We start from the raw sequence: 20,418 nt of genomic DNA on the forward strand, positions 1-20,418 counted from the left end.
GAACTTTCAACTGTTTGTATATATACTGTCAAAAGTCCTAGCTTTTTCTATATTTTCTATATTTGTTGTTGTACGTCTTACTTTCAACAATTTGAATGGATGCTGTTACTATTCTGCATATAAGACTTTTTTTGTTTAGAATTTACCTAAAATAATATACGCTTATGTTTAAATCACTTATTTACATTTACGTTGCTATTTTTATCCTATACTTTTAACTAAGCATGTGTTCTACTATTACCTAATTTCCAACCCAACTTTTTGCACCTGCGCCAGCATAGAGAAGGTTTACCTGGGTGACGACGAGGTTCTGGTAGAGATCAACTCTGACGGCACCATCAGGTGGGAGCCGGTGACCAACATGGAGGTCTCATGCAAGGTACTCACCTGTCATTAGCTGTTTCCGGTTTTACGTCTATTTGTTATTATAATCACCTATAACTTGCCATTGATTTCTACGATTGCCTAAAAGCTGTAAAATATTTTACTAGATTACTGTAGGGTATCCGAAGATGCAATCAAAATCAGTTTATTTAGTGTAAGTAAAAGTAAAGTTTCCCTTTCAAACCTGTCGGTCTACGGGGAAAGTGAATTAGAGTTCAGTTTTTTCTGTGATCTCGGCATATGAAGAGATAGTGTGGTCAGCACAAAGCCCAGCCGCCTTTATTTACCCTAACATGAGTTAGGTACCCATCAGAGTCGGGTGGTCTCAGGGACGATCCACTGACTTGAACCCGGATTCGAACTCGAGACTTACGGGTCTACCGCTAGACCACTCCGCCCCATTTTCCCACGTTTTCTTTAACTTGCTTTCGCGTCTGTTTGTTTGTTTGGTTCTCCAATCAAATCTTGCGATCGAAATTTCGGGCACTTCCCAGTTAGCTAGCGCTTCCCAGTTAGCTAGAGTGATCGCTTGCATTATTGTGATGTATAGCATTTATTTTCTACTTTTTAGTTCAATCAGAAAACGTGGGTTTTTTTTTAACTTTTTTAATGATAATTATTTTAGTGTAAGTTTCAACAACGTTGAGAGTTGGATCTTTTAAATATGAAGTTAGAAAACATAACCTCGACCTTCTATCAGCTCCAAAATATGCAGCGAGGTCATTATTTCCAACTCAATTTCACCTTAAGGTTAAGTAGTTCATCTGTTTCAAAGACCTCGGCATACAAGGGGATAATGTGGTCAGCACTATACCCAATCGCCTTTGTTTCTCTATCGTGAACTGGGTGGACTTAGGGACGTTCTACTGATTTTATCCCGGATTCGAACTCTACTGCTAGACCACGACACCAATTGTAGTTTGATGCAGTTACTTTTATTAATCTGCCCCATGTGTCTTGGGCTCGAACGGGAAAATATTATATCAATCTCCATGCTAATATTATATTATTATATTCTGCATTTAAAGTTATTCTATAATTAAAATTTAAATTGAACATCAGTGAAATAAGACGGTAAGAATGTTCGGCTAGACACGACCTTATGGTTGCACCTATCTGATCTAATGTGGTCACACCTATCTAATGTGGTTACACCTATCTGATCTAATGTGGTTACACCTATCTAATGTGGTTACACCTATATCGTCTGGTACAGGTCGACATCTCCAAGTACCCTTTTGACGAGACCACCTGCACCATCAACCTGACGTCATGGATGAGCGATATGTCTAGCGTCAATGTGAGTTCATTTCGTGAGTTTTACTAAGGGGCGGGTCAAAGGTCACAGGTCATAGGGTTACCTGTAGGCCAGTCGAAGGTCAGGTCATAGGGTTACCAGTGGGTCTGTCAAATGTCAAGTGTAGGCCGGTCAAAGGTCAGGTCATAGGGTTACTAGTAGGCTGGTCGAAGGTCAGGTCATAGGGTTACCATCAGGCCGGTCAAAGGTCACAAGTCATAAGGTTACCAGTAGGCCGGTCAAAGTTCAGGTCATAGGGTTACCAGTAGGTCAAAGGTCAAGTTTAATGGCCGAGAGTATGAGGGTAGGCTAAATGTCAGGTCAAACGGCCATCCAGAAGACACGTCAGAGGGTCTAACCCTAACCCTGGCCGACCAGAGATCAGGTTAAAGGTCAGGTCAAAGGTTACATCAAAGAGCAGGTCAAATGGCCAGTCATAGATCCGGCCAAAGGTCAAGTCAAATGGCTTGTCAAAGAGCAGGTCAAAGAGCAGGTAGAATAGAAGAAAAAAGGGTATGTCCAAAGACAGGCCAAAGTGTAGTTCAGAGGTCAGATCAAATATGAGGTCAAAAGGCACGACAATAAGCAGATCAAGTGGCAGATTAGAGTGCAGGTCAAAGGTCAGATTACAGTGCAGGTCAAAGGTCAGATTAAAGGGCAGGTTCAATTATAAAACAGTTGTTTTTAAACATTGGTATCTAAGAGACAGACTTTAAAATAGTGTTTAAAGGCGGAAGGGTTTGAAATGAACTTTTAGGGTAGAGGTTAAGATAGTGCTAATTGTATAAATTTTGAAGTAAGTTAACAAAAGACATTAATCATCATCTGGCTTTAGCTTCTCATTATTACTTAAATTAAAGAACAGTCCATTCCTCCCCCAGCTGTTCGCTAAGGACCCACCCATAGACTTGTCGAATATCGTGTTACTTAAATAAAAAAAACAATCCATTTGCCCCCAGCTGTCCGCCAAGGACCCACCTATCGACATGTCGAACATCGTGGTCAACGGTCAGTACTGGGTGACCTCTGGCGGGGTCACCCGTAGGATCCTCAACTACGACGGTACGGGATACATCTACCTGGGGTTCGAACTCAAGCTCAAGAGAAGGCCTGCCTACCTGGCTATCACGTGGGTATTTCTTTTGTGTTAATTCATGGTCTAAGTGTAAACATTACGTAGGTATTTTCTTTTGTCGAGTTCACGTAAAAAGGTCTGAGTGTAAACATCACGTGAGTATTTTGTTTTGTCGTGTTCATTCATGGAGGTCTGAGTGTAAACAAAAACTAAATCTAACGACATTTGTTTTTCTGTTGTAAAACAAAAGATCTGCTTCAAAATCATGGGTTTATTTCAGTTATTTGCTCCTGGGGTGCACTTAACCATTGAACTCCCCATTCCCGGAAGTTTAAAGTTAGAAGGGCGGCACCTTACACTTCCGGGAGTCGGGGGTGGGGGGGGGGAATAGTTAAGATGTATATTTTCTACATAAATTATACATTTTTTTATATTTTGTACGGAAGAGGAGGTAGTGAGTGAGGTGTGCTACGGAGGGTGGGGAGGGGGTGAGGGGGAAGTGGCACTTCACGAGATGCCTGACCGAAAGAAACACTGTTCAAAATATTGTATTTATATTTGCAAAAACAGAAAGTGCTAGATCACCAGTGTCGTTTTCTCTCTATTTTTATCGTTTTGTTCATGCTGAGTTATTTATGCGAAACATTTAATCAGAATTTTTTAAGCATCTCTTCCTTGTCCTCCTCCCCCACCCCTCTCCACCCGGACGAACAGAAAAAATATATATATAATTATATAGAAAATATATACTAGTCCGACCCAAAAAAAATTGTATGCACCTTTAAAGTTTACGGTGTCGTTCCTTCTCCAGAAATAAATGTCTGAAAGAAAAATCGCTATTCTGGGATGGTATTTTTTACCTTTAAAGATATCTACTACTTATAAAATGAACGTTAATTATGGTGATGTCATGGCCGACAAAGACAAACGTTTCTATGTAGTGTTTAGAGTTAGGTAATTAATTTTTCAAAACTAAAACTCACGTCAAAAACATTTTTTAATTAACGAGACAAACACTTCCACTTTTGTATAGTTTATATAACTAAAACAATGGTGAAATTTAATTTAAGCAGCATAGAGTTTTGACAAGAAAATAATATACCCTGTACTATTTGATTGGAACCTACTTTCTTCATGCATTTTAGCCGTACCGGGCAGGCTCCGCGAAAATACTACATGCAATGCAGTCATGTAAGAACAACATATTCTTACAATTCTTACAAATAAATGACTAGGTGTTGCTTGTGTGTCAATTATTCTGATCTAAAACCCGTGATCGACATAGTATTTATTAGTGGATACATTTTCTAATGAAAAAATAAAACAAAATTTCTTGACTAGGTATCATTGCTTTTAAATTAATGTTTTCAATAAAATCACATGTAATGACAATGCATTTGGTTAACGTTATTTTTTTTCTCAGTTGAAAACTAATACATTTGGGTTGAATTTTCCTGTTTGATAAAAAACAGTTTTGAATTAATTATTCGTGTTAAAAAACACACATTTGACAATATTTTTTTCAATAATATTTCTTATAGAGATTTTTTTTTACATAAAACAATTTTACGTTAATTTCTCCATTAAAAAAATATGACAAATTTCCGTTAAGATTTCCCTTTTAAATATGACAAATTTCCGTTAAATTTTCATTTCCCTTTTAAATAAGACAAATTTCCGTTAAGATTTCCCTTTTAAATATGACAAATTTCCGTTAAAATTTCATTTCCCTTTTAAATAAGACACATTTCCGTTAAGATTTCCCTTTTAAATATGACAAATTTCCGTTAAGATTTCCCTTATAAATATGACAAATTTCCGTTAAGATTTCCCTTTTAAATATGACAAATTTCCGTTAAGATTTCCCTTTTAAAAAACCAAACACACCTGACCGTTTTGGGTTAATTTTTCCCCGTCCCCTGTCAGCCTGCTGATGCCGGTGTCACTGTTGGCCGTGCTGAGTGTTGTTTCGTTTTTCCTGTCGCCCGAGGAGCCAGAAAAGGTGTCGCTGTCGATCACCATCCTGCTCTCGTTCACCGTCTTCCTCGGCGTCATTGACAACGACCTGCCCGAGGCATCAGATGACCTGTCCCTGTTGGGTGAGTCCAAATAAATTTCGTATTTTAATCTAATCCAGGTTTTATTGGCGCGGTGACACTTTGAAAGAAATTTAAATATGCACTAGATTAATTCACACAAGTAAAAAGAAATGTAAATAAATGAAACAAAAGAGTATTTGTAAAAGTGTATATCTTTGGTTGTTAAATTTTTTGAAAATTAATACATAATACAACTTGAAGTAGGGTTAAACCATTCTTTTAAAGTAAAAAACAAAAAAACATAATTTAGTGATCATAATTGCTGTTGAAATATGTAGATTTTTTAATACCTTATTTATTATAAGAACAATTTTTACCACCTAGAACTTAAATTCTAGTTTTATTTAGTTAATTTTTTCATATTTTATATTACATTGTATTTTTTTACTTAACTGTTGCAAATGATTCACCTTTGTTTGCAAATATTTTTCTTTATATTGTTTACAATGATAATTTGCTAGGGCTAGGATTTATCTCAAGCTAGAGGCTAGTTACATCTAAACTATTTCTTTTTTTTTCTCCTTCATAGCTTAACCACTAAACTAAAACTGTGTATTTTTTCCTTACATCACAGTTGTGTATGGAAGTTTTCTCTTTAAGCATATTTCTTGTTTAGTTTCTCATCACAGTGTCAACATCCTCTCTCCCACATTTGTGTATGTAGATCCCCCCCTCATCAACCCTCCCATTGTAAACCTCCCACCTAAAACCTCCTCTCTCCCACAGTTGTGTATCTCGGCTGTCTCCTCCTGCCCTCCTCCCTATTTAAACCTCCCACCTAAAACCTCCTTTCTCCCACAGTTGTGTATGTAGATCCACCCCTCACGCCCTCCTCTCATTTTAAACCTCCCACCTAAAACATCATCTCTCCCACATTTGCGTATGTCGGCTGCCTCCTCCTGCCCTCCTCCCATTATAAACCTCCCACCTAAAACCTCCTTTCTCCCACAGTTGTATATGTAGATCCCCCCCCCCCTCACGCCTTCCTCCCATTTTAAACCTCCCACCTAAAACCTCCTCTCTCCCACAGTGGTGTATGTCGGATGTCTCCTCCTGCTCTCCTTCCTGAGTGTGGGCGGTAACGCCGCGGTTTTAGTGCTCTACAGACGAGAGCTCGTCATGAAAATCAAGCGCCATCACCGCAAGAGATACCGTGCCAGACCATCTCAAGTTTGCCTCCCTTTCCGCTACCACGAAAACAGTTTACCAGTTCCGGCAGTCTCGGAAATCGACGATCAATCTGAAAAGATTGTGCATAGATTTAAATGTGAAAAAATAAAACATGGTACAACGGTGTGCTGTACTTACAAGATGGATTCCCGGAGACTGAATAACTACTTTTTTGGGGCAAATATTTTGGTGTTAATTGTATTACTCTCTGTAATTAGTTTCTTTATGTGGAAATAAAACAAACTCTCTTTTTTGACTACTGACTTTAAGCGTTTGATTGACAAAGAGTCGTAATTATAGTATAACGTTATTTTTTTTATCCAATGAGTTATTCCCAATACTAAAATTCGAAAAACATATTATGGTTGAGTGACAATGCTGTGGATTGATAGATTTAAAAATTAGAAATTCTTACGTTTTCCGCAGAGACGAATATATATTTTTACAGTTTAACGAAATCGTTGTATTAGAAGTGTGTCAAAATTGGCTTACAAAATTGTCCGCATACCCACAAACAGATATTATTTGAGAAGCTTTTATTTATTATTATAAACTTGAAAACACTTTTCATGAAAATTCACAATACAATAGAACTGATGAGATGGTAAAATTGAAGGCCAAATTTTGAGATAAATGAGTTCAACGATTAAAACTTTACCATAAATATAACGTTTTTTATAACGTTTTTATATTATTTGTTTGTTTGAAAGAGCCACTTAAATAAATTCTTCAGTTTAACTATTTGTATGTAAGATAAAGTTAAACTAGAGGAATAACGATCACTGCTTGGTTTGATTTTCACGAAAATGTGACTTTAGAACTTGTATCAGTAGGTTCTTGAAGTGTATGTATTATCTCATCGGTCCTATTGTATTGTGAATTTGTATGAAAAGTGTATTAAAGCTCATAGAAGAGAATATCTTATAATCTTAACGAAGAACTAGCACTCTAATGGAATGGGCTGGGGTAAAAAATAATTGTTTGCTTAGATAATGATAAATGTGATCAATTCAAATTTGTAGCATTTGAGCATAGACAGAATACCGTCTAACAAACGACTCAGACACCCCTTATATTACCAACATCACATTTATACAGAAAGTAGGCTACGTTCCGATGGAATGTCAAATGAAATCTAAGATAGCCAACTCACTTGCTACTGGAAAGCTTGGAGTTTATGAATCTCACAAACACAAAAGATTGGATGCAATGTGTGCAATGAAACACACACACATATATATATATATATATATATATATATATATATATATATATATATATATATATATATATAATATATATATATATATATATATATTATGACATATATATATATGATATATATATATGATATATATATATATATATATATATATATATATATATATATATATATATATATATATATATATATATATATATGTATATATATATGTATATATATATATATGTATATATATATGTATATATATATATATATATATATATATATTTATATATATATATATATATATATATATAATATATATCATATATATATATCATATATATATATATCATATATATATATATATATATATATATCATATATATATATCATATATATATATATCATATATATATATTATATATATATGTTTACGGTCAAAGCCCGAAGTGCGGCCAAAGCGCGGATTGGCCGGCCAATCCGCGGATTGGCCGGCTCTCTTGGCCAAAGCCCGAAGAACTTAGCATTAAGATCGTATTTTGTGCATTGGCCGGCCAATGCGCGGACTGGCCAGGACGTACTGGCCAAAGTCCGAAGCGCTTAAACTTGACAGCGTATTTTGTACATTGGCCGGCCAATGCGCGCACTGGCCGGCATGTCCTGGCCAATGTTCTATCTAGACTAAGTTGTGATCGCATTTTCATTATTCTGGTTGCGTTTTCATTGAGATCGTATTGTTTAGCTCTTGTTTGTATAGCATTCTATATGCAAGGCAACATGGATCAAAAGGGCCGTCAGACCATGAGACAGACATAGCAGATGGCTGTCAAAAGAAACAAATGTAAATCCATGTTAGTTTCCATATCAGGCTCCTCGATAAAATAGTTACTGAGGAAGATCTTGAGAACATTGAACAAGAAATGGAGGTTGCCATAATTGCAACGACATCCTCAGCTAACATATTTACTGCCGTGGCGGAACGTCCAGACCAGTTGCGTGACAATTATGTGGCCAACAGATTCTGTATAGTTTGTGAAAAACACTGTAGTGCAGCTCATTCTTGTGGATCCTGTGGCAACGATGTCCATGTTATGTGTGGGAATACCCAATGAAGCAGACGAAGGGTACGGAGGGAACATTATCTGCAGATTGTGTCACAACAAACAAGACATCATGGAACACAGATCAGCAGCTCATACTGGCTTGCAAAACTCGAGGTGCTAAGATGCTTAAAACATCAAATACAAAATTTAAAGATGGTGAAGTGGGTGACAATGTACGCATCCTTTTTCCAGATGTTAACAGAGGTCACGGTGATCCCCGAAGCGTGATTGCAGTTGTCATGAGCGTCGACATCGCTTTCTACAAGCTAGGAACGGAACGTAGTGTTCTAAAACAAATATATTCTAGAAGTGAGTTTTCAATTCTTCACGAAAAACTGCTCTTAAAGTCGTCAGTTGGCACTGAGGAAAAATCTCTACGTACCATCGCATCTTCACAATCATTGACTGGGGGCCAAGGCTACACTCGCTGCAATTGCACAACTAAGTGCACAACAAATCGCTTCAAGTGTAAAAATAACAAGCTGCTGTGTAATTCTAAATGCCATAAAAGTTCATCTTGTTGTAACAAATGATGATATTGATAGATTGAGACTATATTACAATAAAAACTTTGAATATTTCTGTCATTTACTTTTATTAATAATCAATAAAGACTTAATTTCATGATCCATACGGCATTTTAAAAAAAAATCTGCTCACGATCTTCTAATTCGGACTTTGGCCGGTCTTCCCTAGCCAGATGATCTTCTAATTAAGACTTTGGCCGGTCCACCATGGCCAGTCCGCGGACTGGCCGGCCAAAGGCCGAAATGAAGAGCTATTTCAGACTTTGGCCGGTCCACAATGGCCAGTCTGCGGATTAGCCGGCCAAAGACCGAAATCAAGCAAAGTTTCGGACTTTGACCGACCTATGGGAGGCGATATTGGCCAATGCGCGGATTGGCCGGCCAATCCTAGCATTGGCCGACTTCGGGCTTTGACCGTAACATATATATATATATATATATATATATATATCATATATATATATATATATATATATATATATATATATATATATATATATATATATATATATATATATATATATATATATATATATATATATATATATATATATATATATATCATATATATATATATGAACAACCAATAGCATAATGAATTGCATCGTTAACAAGTTAACTCCTCAATCTTTTACTTGTAACCTAGTATATTTCAAACAAACTCTTTTTATTAAATCAGTAAAAGAAAAGAAATACTCTCACTATAGCTAAGTTATATCAAATTGTAAACAATGATAATTATAGACAAGATGTAGGCTTGCTGAAAGAAAGAAATAGCCTACCTTAAATTGTCGGGGTTTTTTTGGTTTTTTTTTAAAGACGTGATTAGTTTGTTAAATAAATACTTCCACTATGGGTAAGTTATTTCAAATCGTAAACAATGATAATTATAGACAAGATGTAGGCTTGCTTAAAAAAATATATTGTGTTTTTTTAAAGACGCGTTTAGTTTGTTATTATTTATTCGAAGCCGTAACTAAAAGCAGTTACAGTATTAAGATAATATTAATACCCAAGGTCTACTGGTACTTATTTTGGTTATATTATTAGTATAAATTGCGCAATTGTTGTATTTTGAGTACTCATGGTATTTTAAAATCTAAAAGTTGGTCATAGCAACAAATAACCGCCAGTTTTTATTGTTATCAATGGAAATCACGTTTGAAAAAAATCAATTTAGTTCTAAAATGTGTATCTGCCTCTAGCTAATGAGGTTTCAAATTTTAAGCGAGAGAGAAGAGAGACTTAAAAGCCCTATTGCAATACTGTTGAATAGTTTCAATTGTTCTAATTAACATTCACGATTTAATTAGTGTCAATTCCCTCCCTTATCAGAATTCTTAACAACAAAGGGAAATAACACATCATAAGCTCCAAAGTATGAAACGAAATTTAATTTTAAATAAAAGTAACAAATACATGCAAAAACTTTAAAAATATTTTGTAGTAGTTTATATTATGTTACATAATTCTTTGTCAGTCTTTTACATTCTGATACATTTAGGATTCTCATTTTACTCTTTTCTTTCAATATAAGTTATAGTTTATCTACATTTAAAAATGTATAATTGTTTTTTACAATCTTATATCAACACTATAACCGGATAACAAATATTGTTTATCATTTGACTTTTTTTTTTCATATCACTCCCATCCGCATTGGGTTAATAGAAAATTTGTATAGCACAGGGGTCGGCAACCTGCGGCTCGCGAGGCCCGCATGCGACTCCTTTGCTGTCAAGATGCGGCTCTCCAGCTCCTTGCACAAATATTAATAGCTATATTATTTCTTCATCAAAACTCACACAAAAAAAACTATATACTGTAAAGAAACACAACTTTAAACAGAATAAAACACTCATCAGAGAACAGTGAGAGTAGGTGAGGTAGAAAGTAAATGGACAGCTGACAGCCGCTTGGGCACCAGGCCTAGCCCCACAGCCGCGCTATAGCCAGCCCCGTAGCGACAATTCAAGGCTTGCCACTGCCCAGGTGCCGACGTTTTTAATATCGTTAAATGGGGAATGTTATTTTATACATAATGCCTTTCTCTATCTGCTACTAATCATTTATTTGACCTGAGTGACCTAGATTTTTTTTTAGCTATAAGCTTCCTACGGTTTAGCCGGTACAAGACGGTGGGGTAAGAGTTTACCCTGCGTTCAGTGGGGTGGAAGATAAGCGTGGTGAGAACCAAAGGACAGAAGCGACCGATACACTGTTATCAAACCGATATCCAAGCCAGTTAGTCGCAGATTGAAGACAGATCCTGAAAGGTCATGTCGATAAAGAAAGAAAAAAAAGCTTCTAAAGTGGAAAAACACACACACACACACACACACACACACATATATATATATATATATATATATATATATATATATAGGCCTATATATATATATATATATATATATATATATATAGGCCTATATATATATATATATATATATATATATATATATATATATATTATATATATATATATATATATGTACCTGTTTTGTTAACTTCCGCTGTTTAGTTCGACATTATTTATTTTTTTAAAGTATCAACTTTCTTAAATATGTAAAGCGGAAGTTTATTTACTTACTGAAAAGAAGATATTTGTTGTTGTACATATACATGCCTGATAAAATGAATGAAAATTAAATTAAATTAAATTGTGCTGTTGTTGTGATTTTGTTCGTGCGATTCTCAACAAGGCCATGTAGTTGTTGTTCGTTTCTTTATACTTACAAGTCAAGTCATGATTTCAAGTCCACTTTATCTGAAGTAAAAACACGTTTACAATAGGAGGTGGAAAAAAGTTTGGAGATAAAAAAAAATGTTTAAACATGTGTCATGAAGGGAAATGTGTTTTAATAAATTCTCTACCTCGAGCTATTTAAATTTTAACTAAATTTGTGGTATTAATTATCATAAAGATGATTTTATAGATTTAACTTAACTGTTCAAAAAAGAAAAATCAACCCATGCCTTACCTGTCCAACCCATGCCTTACCTGTCCAACCCATGCCTTACCTGTCCAACCCATGCCTTACCTGTCCAACCCATTTCTTACCTGTCCAACCCATGCCTTACCTGTCCAACTCATGCCTTACCTGTCCAACCCATTTCTTACCTGTCCAACCTATGCCTTACCTGTCCAACCCATGCCTTACCTGTCCACCCCATTTCTTACCTGTCCAACACATGCCCTACCTGTCCAACTCATGCCCTACCTGTCCAACTCATGCCTTACCTGTCCAACCCATGCCTTACCTGTCCAACCTATGCCTTACCTGTCCAACCCATGCCTTACCTGTCCAACCCATTTCTTACCTGTCCAACCTATGCCTTACCTGTCCAACCCATTTCTTACCTGTCTAACCCATGCCTTACCTGTCTAACCCATGCCTTACCTGTCCAACCCATGCTTTACCTGTTCTTAATGCCGATCCAGGACTAACGTGTCCTCAGTGTCTATCCTTTGATTTACCTGTGCTCCGTGCTATTCATACGGCTTATACAAACGTAACTACCTCTCTCCACACCTGTAGGCTGATGATGCCAATTACCATGCTGGCACTGATGTCACCTGTCCCCTTCTTCCTCTCACCTGAGGAGCCGGAGAAGCTGATGGTGGCGCTGTCGCTGCTGCTGTCCTTCACCGTCTTCATCGACTTCATTGAGGGCAAACTGCCCCAGAACTCGGACAACATCTCGTTCCTTGGTGAGTGGGGGGAGGGGGGGGGGGTGGTGAGAGGTAGGCTGAGTGGGGGGTGGTGAGAGGTGGGGTGAGGGGGGAGGGGGGTGGTGAGAGGTGGGGTGAGAGGTGGGGTGAGTGGGGTGGGGATGGTGAGAGGTGGGGTGAGTGGTGGGGTGAGTGGGGTGGGGATGGTGAGAGGTGGGGTGAGTGGGGTGGGGATGGTGAGCGGTGGGGTGAGTGGGGTGGGGATGATGAGAGGTGGGGTGAGGGGGGAGGGGGGTGGTGAGAGGTGGGGTGAGTGGTCGGGTGAGTGGGGTGGGGATGGTGAGAGGTGGGGTGAGTGGTGGGGTGAGTGGGGTGGGGATGGTGAGAGGTGGGGTGAGTGGGGTGGGGATGGTGAGAGGTGGGGTGAGTGGTGGGGTGAGTGGGGGTGGGGGTGGTGAGAGGTGGGGTGAGTGGTGGGGTGAGTGGGGTGGGGATGGTGAGAGGTGGGGTGAGTGGTGGGGTGAGTGGGGTGGGGATGGTGAGAGGAGGGGTGAGTGGGGTGGGGATGGTGAGAGGTGGGGTGAGTGGTGGGGTGAGTGGGTTGGGGATGGTGAGAGGTGGGGTGAGGGGGGAGGGGGGTGGTGAGAGGTGGGGTGAGTGGTGGGGTGAGTGGGGTGGGGATGGTGAGAGGTGGGGTGAGTGGGGTGGGGATGGTGAGAGGTGGGGTGAGTGGGGTGGGGATGATGAGAGGTGGGGTGAGTGGGGTGGGGATGGTGAGAGGTGGGGTGAGTGGGGTGGGGATGGTGAGAGGTGGGGTGAGTGGGGTGGGGATGGTGAGAGGTGGGGTGAGTGGGGTGGGGATGGTGAGAGGTGGGGTGAGTGGGGGAGGTGGGGAGAAGGGGGGGTGAGAGGTGGGGTGAGGGGGGTGGTGGTGAGATATGGGGTGAGGGGGGTGGTGAGAGGTGAGGGGGGTGAAAATAATAGAGACACCGGGGAATTGGTGTATCTTGAAGAGGGATATTATGGTGTAGGAATAAAGTTGGCATTAGGGAATAGGTGTTTTATAGTAAAGGGTGAGGTGTTGTAGGAAAAATGGGGGGCACCAGGGATTTGGCGTTTTTTTGTTTGTTTTTTTTTTTTTGGTGATGGGTAGGGTGTTTTAGGAATAAAGTGGACACTAAATATGTCATGAATTTGTGCTGTTTCTTGGGTGAGACTATTTAACCAGATTTGTAAAAATATTTGTGATGGAGTGGTGTGAGAGAATTAAAAAAAACTGAGATGTATTGGAAATCAAATAAAGCTGTTCCAACATTTGTTTTTATCTATGAGAGGAAGGGAGATGAGAAAACGTCAGTCGTTGACCTTGTCAGACCCCAATTGTCACACCTCACTATCATATCCCCACTGTCACACCTCACTATCATAAACTCACCCCAGCTGTCATACCTCACTATCATACCTCACTATCATACCTCACTATCATACCCCCACCCCCAACTATCATACCTCACTATCAAACCCACACCCCCACTGTCACACCTACACCTCACTATCATATCCCCACTATCACACCTCACTATCATAAACTCACCCCAGCTGTCATACCTCACTATCATACCTCACTATCATACCTCACTATCATACCCCCACCCCCAACTATCATACCTCACTATCAAACCCACACCCCCACTGTCACACCTACACCTCACTATCATATCCCCACTATCACACCTCACTATCATACCTCACTATCATACCTCACTATCATACCTCACTATCATACCCCACTATCATACCCCACTATCATACCCACACCCACACCCCCACTGTCACACCTCACTATCATACCCCACTATCACACCCCCAGTTCACTCCACACTGGCACCCCCCATTCCTAACTATCACACCTTTTTTCCTCACTCTAACGTCCTTCCCCACTCCCTTGAATCACAACACTGCATCAGACTACCGCACATATACCCCACTCCCCCCACACTCACACACCTGTTATCGCCACACCTCCCCACCGCCTCTACCAATCAAACCTTCCCTCCTCAGTCATCTACCTGGCCGCCCTGTTCATCCAAGCCTTTCTCGGCGTCATCGGCAACACCATCGTCCTAATCCTCAACGCCCACGACACGCCGAAACCCAAGCCCAAGCCCATCAGGGGAGACCACGCACCAGCCCACACAACCACAGCCCACCACACCACCAATCTATCCGTGACGAAGAACTCCACACCAAACAACAGCGACTGCCTGGGATTCGAACCCCAGGAACAAACTACCCCCGGGGCTGCACCTTCTTCAAGAGCGTACAAGATGAACAAATGTTTCTTGGCTTTGAACACCACGGTGCTTCTGTTAAGCTCCTTCTTAGCGTGGTTCTTTATACTTTATTAGCTTTAAATAATTAACAATTAGGAAGGCAAATTTATAATTTATGCTGAATGTACATGGATATGGACCAAGTGATATATCATTCCATTTTCTTTGTTGCTTTTGTAATCTATAATAATAGTTTCGCTGTCTGTCTATCTATCTATCTATCTATCTATCTATCTATCTATCTATCTATCTATCTATCTATCTATCTATCTATCTATCTATCTATCTATCTATCTATCTATCTATCTATCTATCTATCTATCTATCTATCTATCTATCTATCTATCTATCTATCTATCTATCTATCTATCTATCTATCTATCTGTCAAGAACGCTCTAGAGAAAACACAAGGAAAATAAAAACATGCATAGTAATTCGAAAAACGAAGTATGACGTCGACACATTTAGCACAGAGTTGAAAATAATCTCAAACCAGAGAGTGCACACAGTAATATAATGACGTCATTGATTCTGGCGTAAACATTGAATAAAGAGGAAATGTTGTCTAATCTAAGTGGTTTGCGTGAAGAGTTTCTTGCATACAATTCTTCGGGTAGGGGCGAAGCCCCACCCCCCGCGTAAAAACGTCTGAGCCCCCCCCCCCCTCGGGGAGGGGGCGGACACTGGAAAAAGTATATAATTATATTTCGTTGAATGGGACGGTAGACATGTTTTTTTAGGGGGGTGGGGGGGGGGTGTGGGGTGTGGGGGGGGGGGGAGGTGGGGTGGTTTTAATTTAGACTTTTTCCTCCCCGGAGAGGGGTGGGGGTACTTGAAATTTTCGGTGGCGGGGGTAGAATTTTCGGGGAGGGGGCGGACACTGGAAAAAGTATATAATTATATTTCGTTGAATGGGACGGTAGACATGTTTTTTTTTGGGGGGGGGGGGGGGGGGGGTGGTGTGTGTGTGTGGGGGGGGGGGGTGGTGTGTGTGGGGGGTGGGGGTGGGGGGGTGGTTTTAGTTTAGACTTTTTCCTCCCCGGAGAGGGGTGGGGGGTACTTGAAATTTTCGGGGGCGGGGGTAGAATTTTCGGGGAGGGGGCGGACACTGGAAAAAGTATATAATTATATTTCGTTGAATGGGACGGTAGACATGTTTTTTTTTGGGGGGGGGGGGGGGGTGGTGTGTGTGTGTGGGGGGGGGGTGGTGTGTGTGGGGGGTGGGGGGGTGGTTTTAGTTTAGACTTTTTCCTCCCCGGAGAGGGGTGGGGGTACTTGAAATTTTCGGGGGCGGGGGGTAGAATTTTCGGGGAGGGGGCGGACACTGGAAAAAGTATATAATTATATTTCGTTGAATGGGACGGTATACATGTTTTTTGGGTTGTGGGGGGTGGGGGGTGTGGGGGGGGGGTGGGGGGGGGGTGTGTGTGTGGGTGGGGGGGTGGTGTGTGTGGGGGTGGGTGGGGGTGTGCGGGGGTGGGGTGGGGGTGTGTGGGGGGTGGTTTTAGTTTAGAGAAAAGAGACAGCACTATCAGCCTAGCGCCCGGTGTATCCTTCCTCAACGGGCCATTTTTCTCGTACCTCTATGTTATTCCATTTTCTTGATGTTGTATTTTTAATACCTCTATGTAGCAGTTTTAAAGCACACGTTTTTAATGTGGACCAGTATAGTCTACTTCAAGAAATAATTGTTTTGTAGTAATTTTTAATGAATTTTACTAAGTATTTTACTAACATCATGATATAGAGAAAGTTCACACAAAGACCTTAAAGATTAAAGTGTTTATGGCATATTATTATAATTTATACAACAGTTTAAAACAGGTCTAGATTAGACTGCTAAAACATTTTATAAACTTTAGTAGTGAGTACAGTTAACAGAACTATAATCGTGTGTAGTTGCTCACTGTTTGTGTACTTGTGTGTGCTTCTAATTTTTATATTTGGCATTATCATCTCATTGCCTTCATTCATTCCTGAACATGCTATCTCAATTTCATCACCTTCTTATCATTAACCTGATATTACAACGTCATCAATTAATTGTCATTTAGTTGACAATTTAGAAATAGTGTTGTACGACTTGGATGTGGGTGACATACAGGTGATTAAAAGAGTAGAAAGAACCAACTCTTCGTGCTTTTGGATAAGTAATTAACATTCTCCAATATTACAATAATATGTGCCTGGGGTGGTCTGGCGGTAGAGCCAGACTGCTTTAACCAGTGGTTCAAGTCAGTAATGGGACGGAGTGGTCTAGCGGTAGAGAGCTGGACTTCTAACCCGTAAGTCTCGAGTTCGAATCCGGGTTCAAGTCAGTAGACAGTCCCTGAGTCATCCAAACTCTGATGGGTGCCTAACTTACGTTAGGGAAAGTAAAAGCGGCTGGGCATAGTGCTGATCACACTATCTCTTCATATGCCGAGGTCACAGAAACAAGTGAACTTTATTTCACTTGTCCCATAGACCGTCAGGTTTGAAAACTGAACTTTTTCAAGTCAGTAGAATGTCTTTAAGTTCACCCAGGATCTCTGAAGCAGATGAGCTCTACTTCATATGTACCATAATGTCTTGGTCACGAACGGGAAAGATGATATAGCTATTACTAATAACAAATGCTGACAAGTATAGATTTTTTTTGTTAGATCAGTGATGTACGATTTACTATTTTGTCCTACTTTTCAAAACAAAACAAAACCTCTTACGGAAATCTATTATGTTGATTCAAAGCGATTTGATAAGAGTTTAATGAGCTTTATTTTTAAATACCTTTATATATGTGTGCATATAAGCGTCTATGTCTTGTAATATGTAAGCCGGTTTGTCTTTTGGGGATTTTTTTTTATTACAGGTAATTTCTTATGCACAATCTGTAGTATATTTGTTTACGATTGTTATCGATATTTCTAAACGCAAATGTTTAACGATGTTAGAGCACTTTTTTTAAATAACAGAAAAATAAACCAAGTTTTGAAGGTGCTGGATTATGAACTATGTGTAGTTTTTCTTTCATTATATAATGTTGATGTTGATGTGTAAGTGTATGGTGAGAATGTGTATGTTTTCTGTATGTGTGTGAGTGTGTGTGTGAGTCAAACGATTGTGAGAAATTGTAATAAAACAAGGCAATGTGACAAAATCTTTACTTCAATTAAGATTACACTTTAACTAAATCACAACCAGGAATTTTTAAAACATGTATTTGGAGCTGACACTTTGGGAGTTTTGTACGCCCCATCACTATACCGACCCATTTGGAGTCTTCCTGTTTTGCCCAGCAGAAGGGTGGCGGCGTGGTCGAGTCGGTAAAGTTCGAACCCTCGGGCAGATGAGGCTCGTTAGCTGGGGACAGCCGATTCTAGGAGAGACAACTCCAAAATCAAACAACTGCTGCCTTGTAATTAGTTCTTGGTTGGACAAAGGCTATGGAAGCTAATAAAAAAAAGCAGGCTGAAATCGCATGGCCTCAATGGCGCATAACAAGTTGACACGTATATGTAACCAGTGTTTCTTCCAGACTTTTTTCTCCGGGGGGGCACTTGAAATCTTCGGGGGGGGGGGGGGGGCGGTAAACTTTCTTCGGGGGGGGGGGGCGGACACTGTTAAAAGTATATATTTTCTATATAAATTATATAAATTTCATTTCGTTCGGGGGGGGGGGGCGGTAAAAAAAATTTCGGGGGGGGGGGGGGCTTTGCCCCCCCCCCCCCCCCCCCCGAAGAGATGCCTGGAAGAAACTCTGTATGTAACTGTGTTGGAGGGAATCTCTTTCAGCACTAAAAATAAGCATGCTGAAGAAGAAAAAGCCCCAGCTGAAGATTCAGAACGAACAACAGTCTCTCAGTGTCTTCCCCACAATGCTACTCAACAACGTTACAACAGTGTGATCGTTAACCAATAGGACAGTACAATGCATGGCTAAAACTTCATAATACTATTCGTTTAAAATAAGACCCTGTTCAAATGGGAACCGCTAAATAGGTTATATCCCATGATGGCGTCGCGTGGTCTGGTGGTAGAGCGCATAACTGCCAAACTGGATTTTTTTTTTCTCCGTGAAGGGGGGGGGGGGGTAAATTTCCGGCATGGCGGACATTGATTCGGCATGATTGGGTCGGCATGGTCGAGTCGGTAAAGCTCATGGTTGCTAAACCGAAAAGTCTCGAGTTCGCACCCTCGGGCGGATGAGGCTCGTTAGCTGGGGATAGCCACTCTTCTAGGAGAGACAACTCCAAAATTAAACAACTGCTGCCTTGTAGTTTGTTCTTGGTTGGACAAAGGCTATGGAAGCAAATCCAAACAGAAAAGCAGGCTGAAATCGGAGTCAATGGAGTCAATGGCCTCAATGGCGCATAACCAGTTGACACGTAACGCTTAATTGTGTTGGAGGCGTGGTCGAGTCGGCAAAAAGCTCATGGTTTATAAATTCGAACAAAGTCTCGAGTTCAAACCCACTGGCAGATAAATCTCGATCCCTTCCAACACTAATAATTAAGAACGAAGAAGAAAAAGAAGAAAGGACATTGATTTAATTTTATGTTTTATATAAACTGTTTTCTGTTTTGTTGGGGGGGGGGGGGAGGTTGACGTAAATGATGTATGAATAAATCTCGGCGAACCAGTCCCTGAGTCTACCGTCAGAGTTTCTTCCAGGCATCTCTTTTTTTTTTTTTTGGGGGGGGGGGGGTCTACTGCCCCCCCCCCTCCCAACGAAACGAAATTTATATAGAACATATATACTTTTTAACAGTGTCCGCCCCCCCCCCCCCCCGAAAAAAGTCTACCACCCCCCCCCCCCCCCTGAAAATTTCAAGTGCCCCCCCCCCCCCCCCCCCAGGAGAAAGTCTGGAAGAAACACTGTCTACCGGGCTCTAGTGAATAACTGATTAACATCATATATTCATTTCCCGTTCGCGCCCAAGACTTTTTAAAATAGAAAAGAATCTCATAGAAAAAATGCGCACTAAGTGAACAGCAAACAGTGTGTTTAATAGTGCGGAATACTAGCAGGCCTACTTTATAAATTCAAATGCCTTTTTTTAGAAATCACAAAAAGTCAAAAAGCGTAAATTACTACTTCCAGTCAACGGAATCTACTCAAAATTTGATAGAAGGCAGAGAATTAGATCTTTTACTTATATGTGAAATTTCGTTTAACTATCAGAAACAGTTCTTAAGTAATAGGACTTTGAAAAACCAAAATTGGAACCAGTTCCACTTCCGGTTACATGAAATTGCTGAAAAGTTGATACAGAACAAGAAATTAGATATAATACTTTAATATATTAAACTTCCTCAACCTAGCTGTAACGGTACTCAAGTTATCGTGTTCATAGACACACGACCACAATTGCGAAACTGTGTTTTTCCGACTCAAGGAGGTGTATAAGTATAACGTCGAAATTTGTGATACTTCCTTTATACTTCGTATACGAGAAAATAACATTAACAAGAAACTGATTCAAAATGGGACACATGTAGCCTACACTAAAGGATTTCGAATTGTAGGGACTAATGTTATTTGCTGTGGGGAGTATAGCTAAATAAAG

The 20,418-nt window shown here is 39.9% G+C and overlaps 1 protein-coding gene across 1 annotated transcript; it reads left to right on the forward strand.

Moving 5' to 3' along the window:
- The first annotated feature begins 12,420 nt into the window (after window positions 1-12,420).
- Window positions 12,421-14,943, forward strand: LOC131939092 (acetylcholine receptor subunit beta-like). Its single transcript, XM_059297323.1, has 2 exons — window positions 12,421-12,574; window positions 14,597-14,943. Exons 1-2 carry the CDS (start codon window positions 12,421-12,423, stop codon window positions 14,941-14,943), a joined length of 501 nt encoding a protein of 166 aa, XP_059153306.1.
- The last annotated feature ends 5,475 nt before the right edge of the window (window positions 14,944-20,418 follow it).

The sequence above is a fragment of the Physella acuta genome, unplaced genomic scaffold (genome assembly GCF_028476545.2).
Source record: "Physella acuta isolate Inbredline_101_S28 unplaced genomic scaffold, ASM2847654v3 ptg000264l, whole genome shotgun sequence".
NCBI classification, from domain to species: domain Eukaryota; kingdom Metazoa; phylum Mollusca; class Gastropoda; family Physidae; genus Physella; species Physella acuta.

What these genes read in the sequence shown, in the direction of transcription:
- LOC131939092 (XM_059297323.1), top strand. Translation starts at nt 12,421, where the DNA reads ATGCTGGCACTGATGTCACCTGTCCCCTTCTTCCTCTCACCTGAGGAG. An exon ending in GGACAACATCTCGTTCCTTG is followed by an intron (nt 12,575 to 14,596) that starts GTGAGTGGGGGG and finishes TTCCCTCCTCAG; the next exon opens with TCATCTACCTGGCCGCCCTG.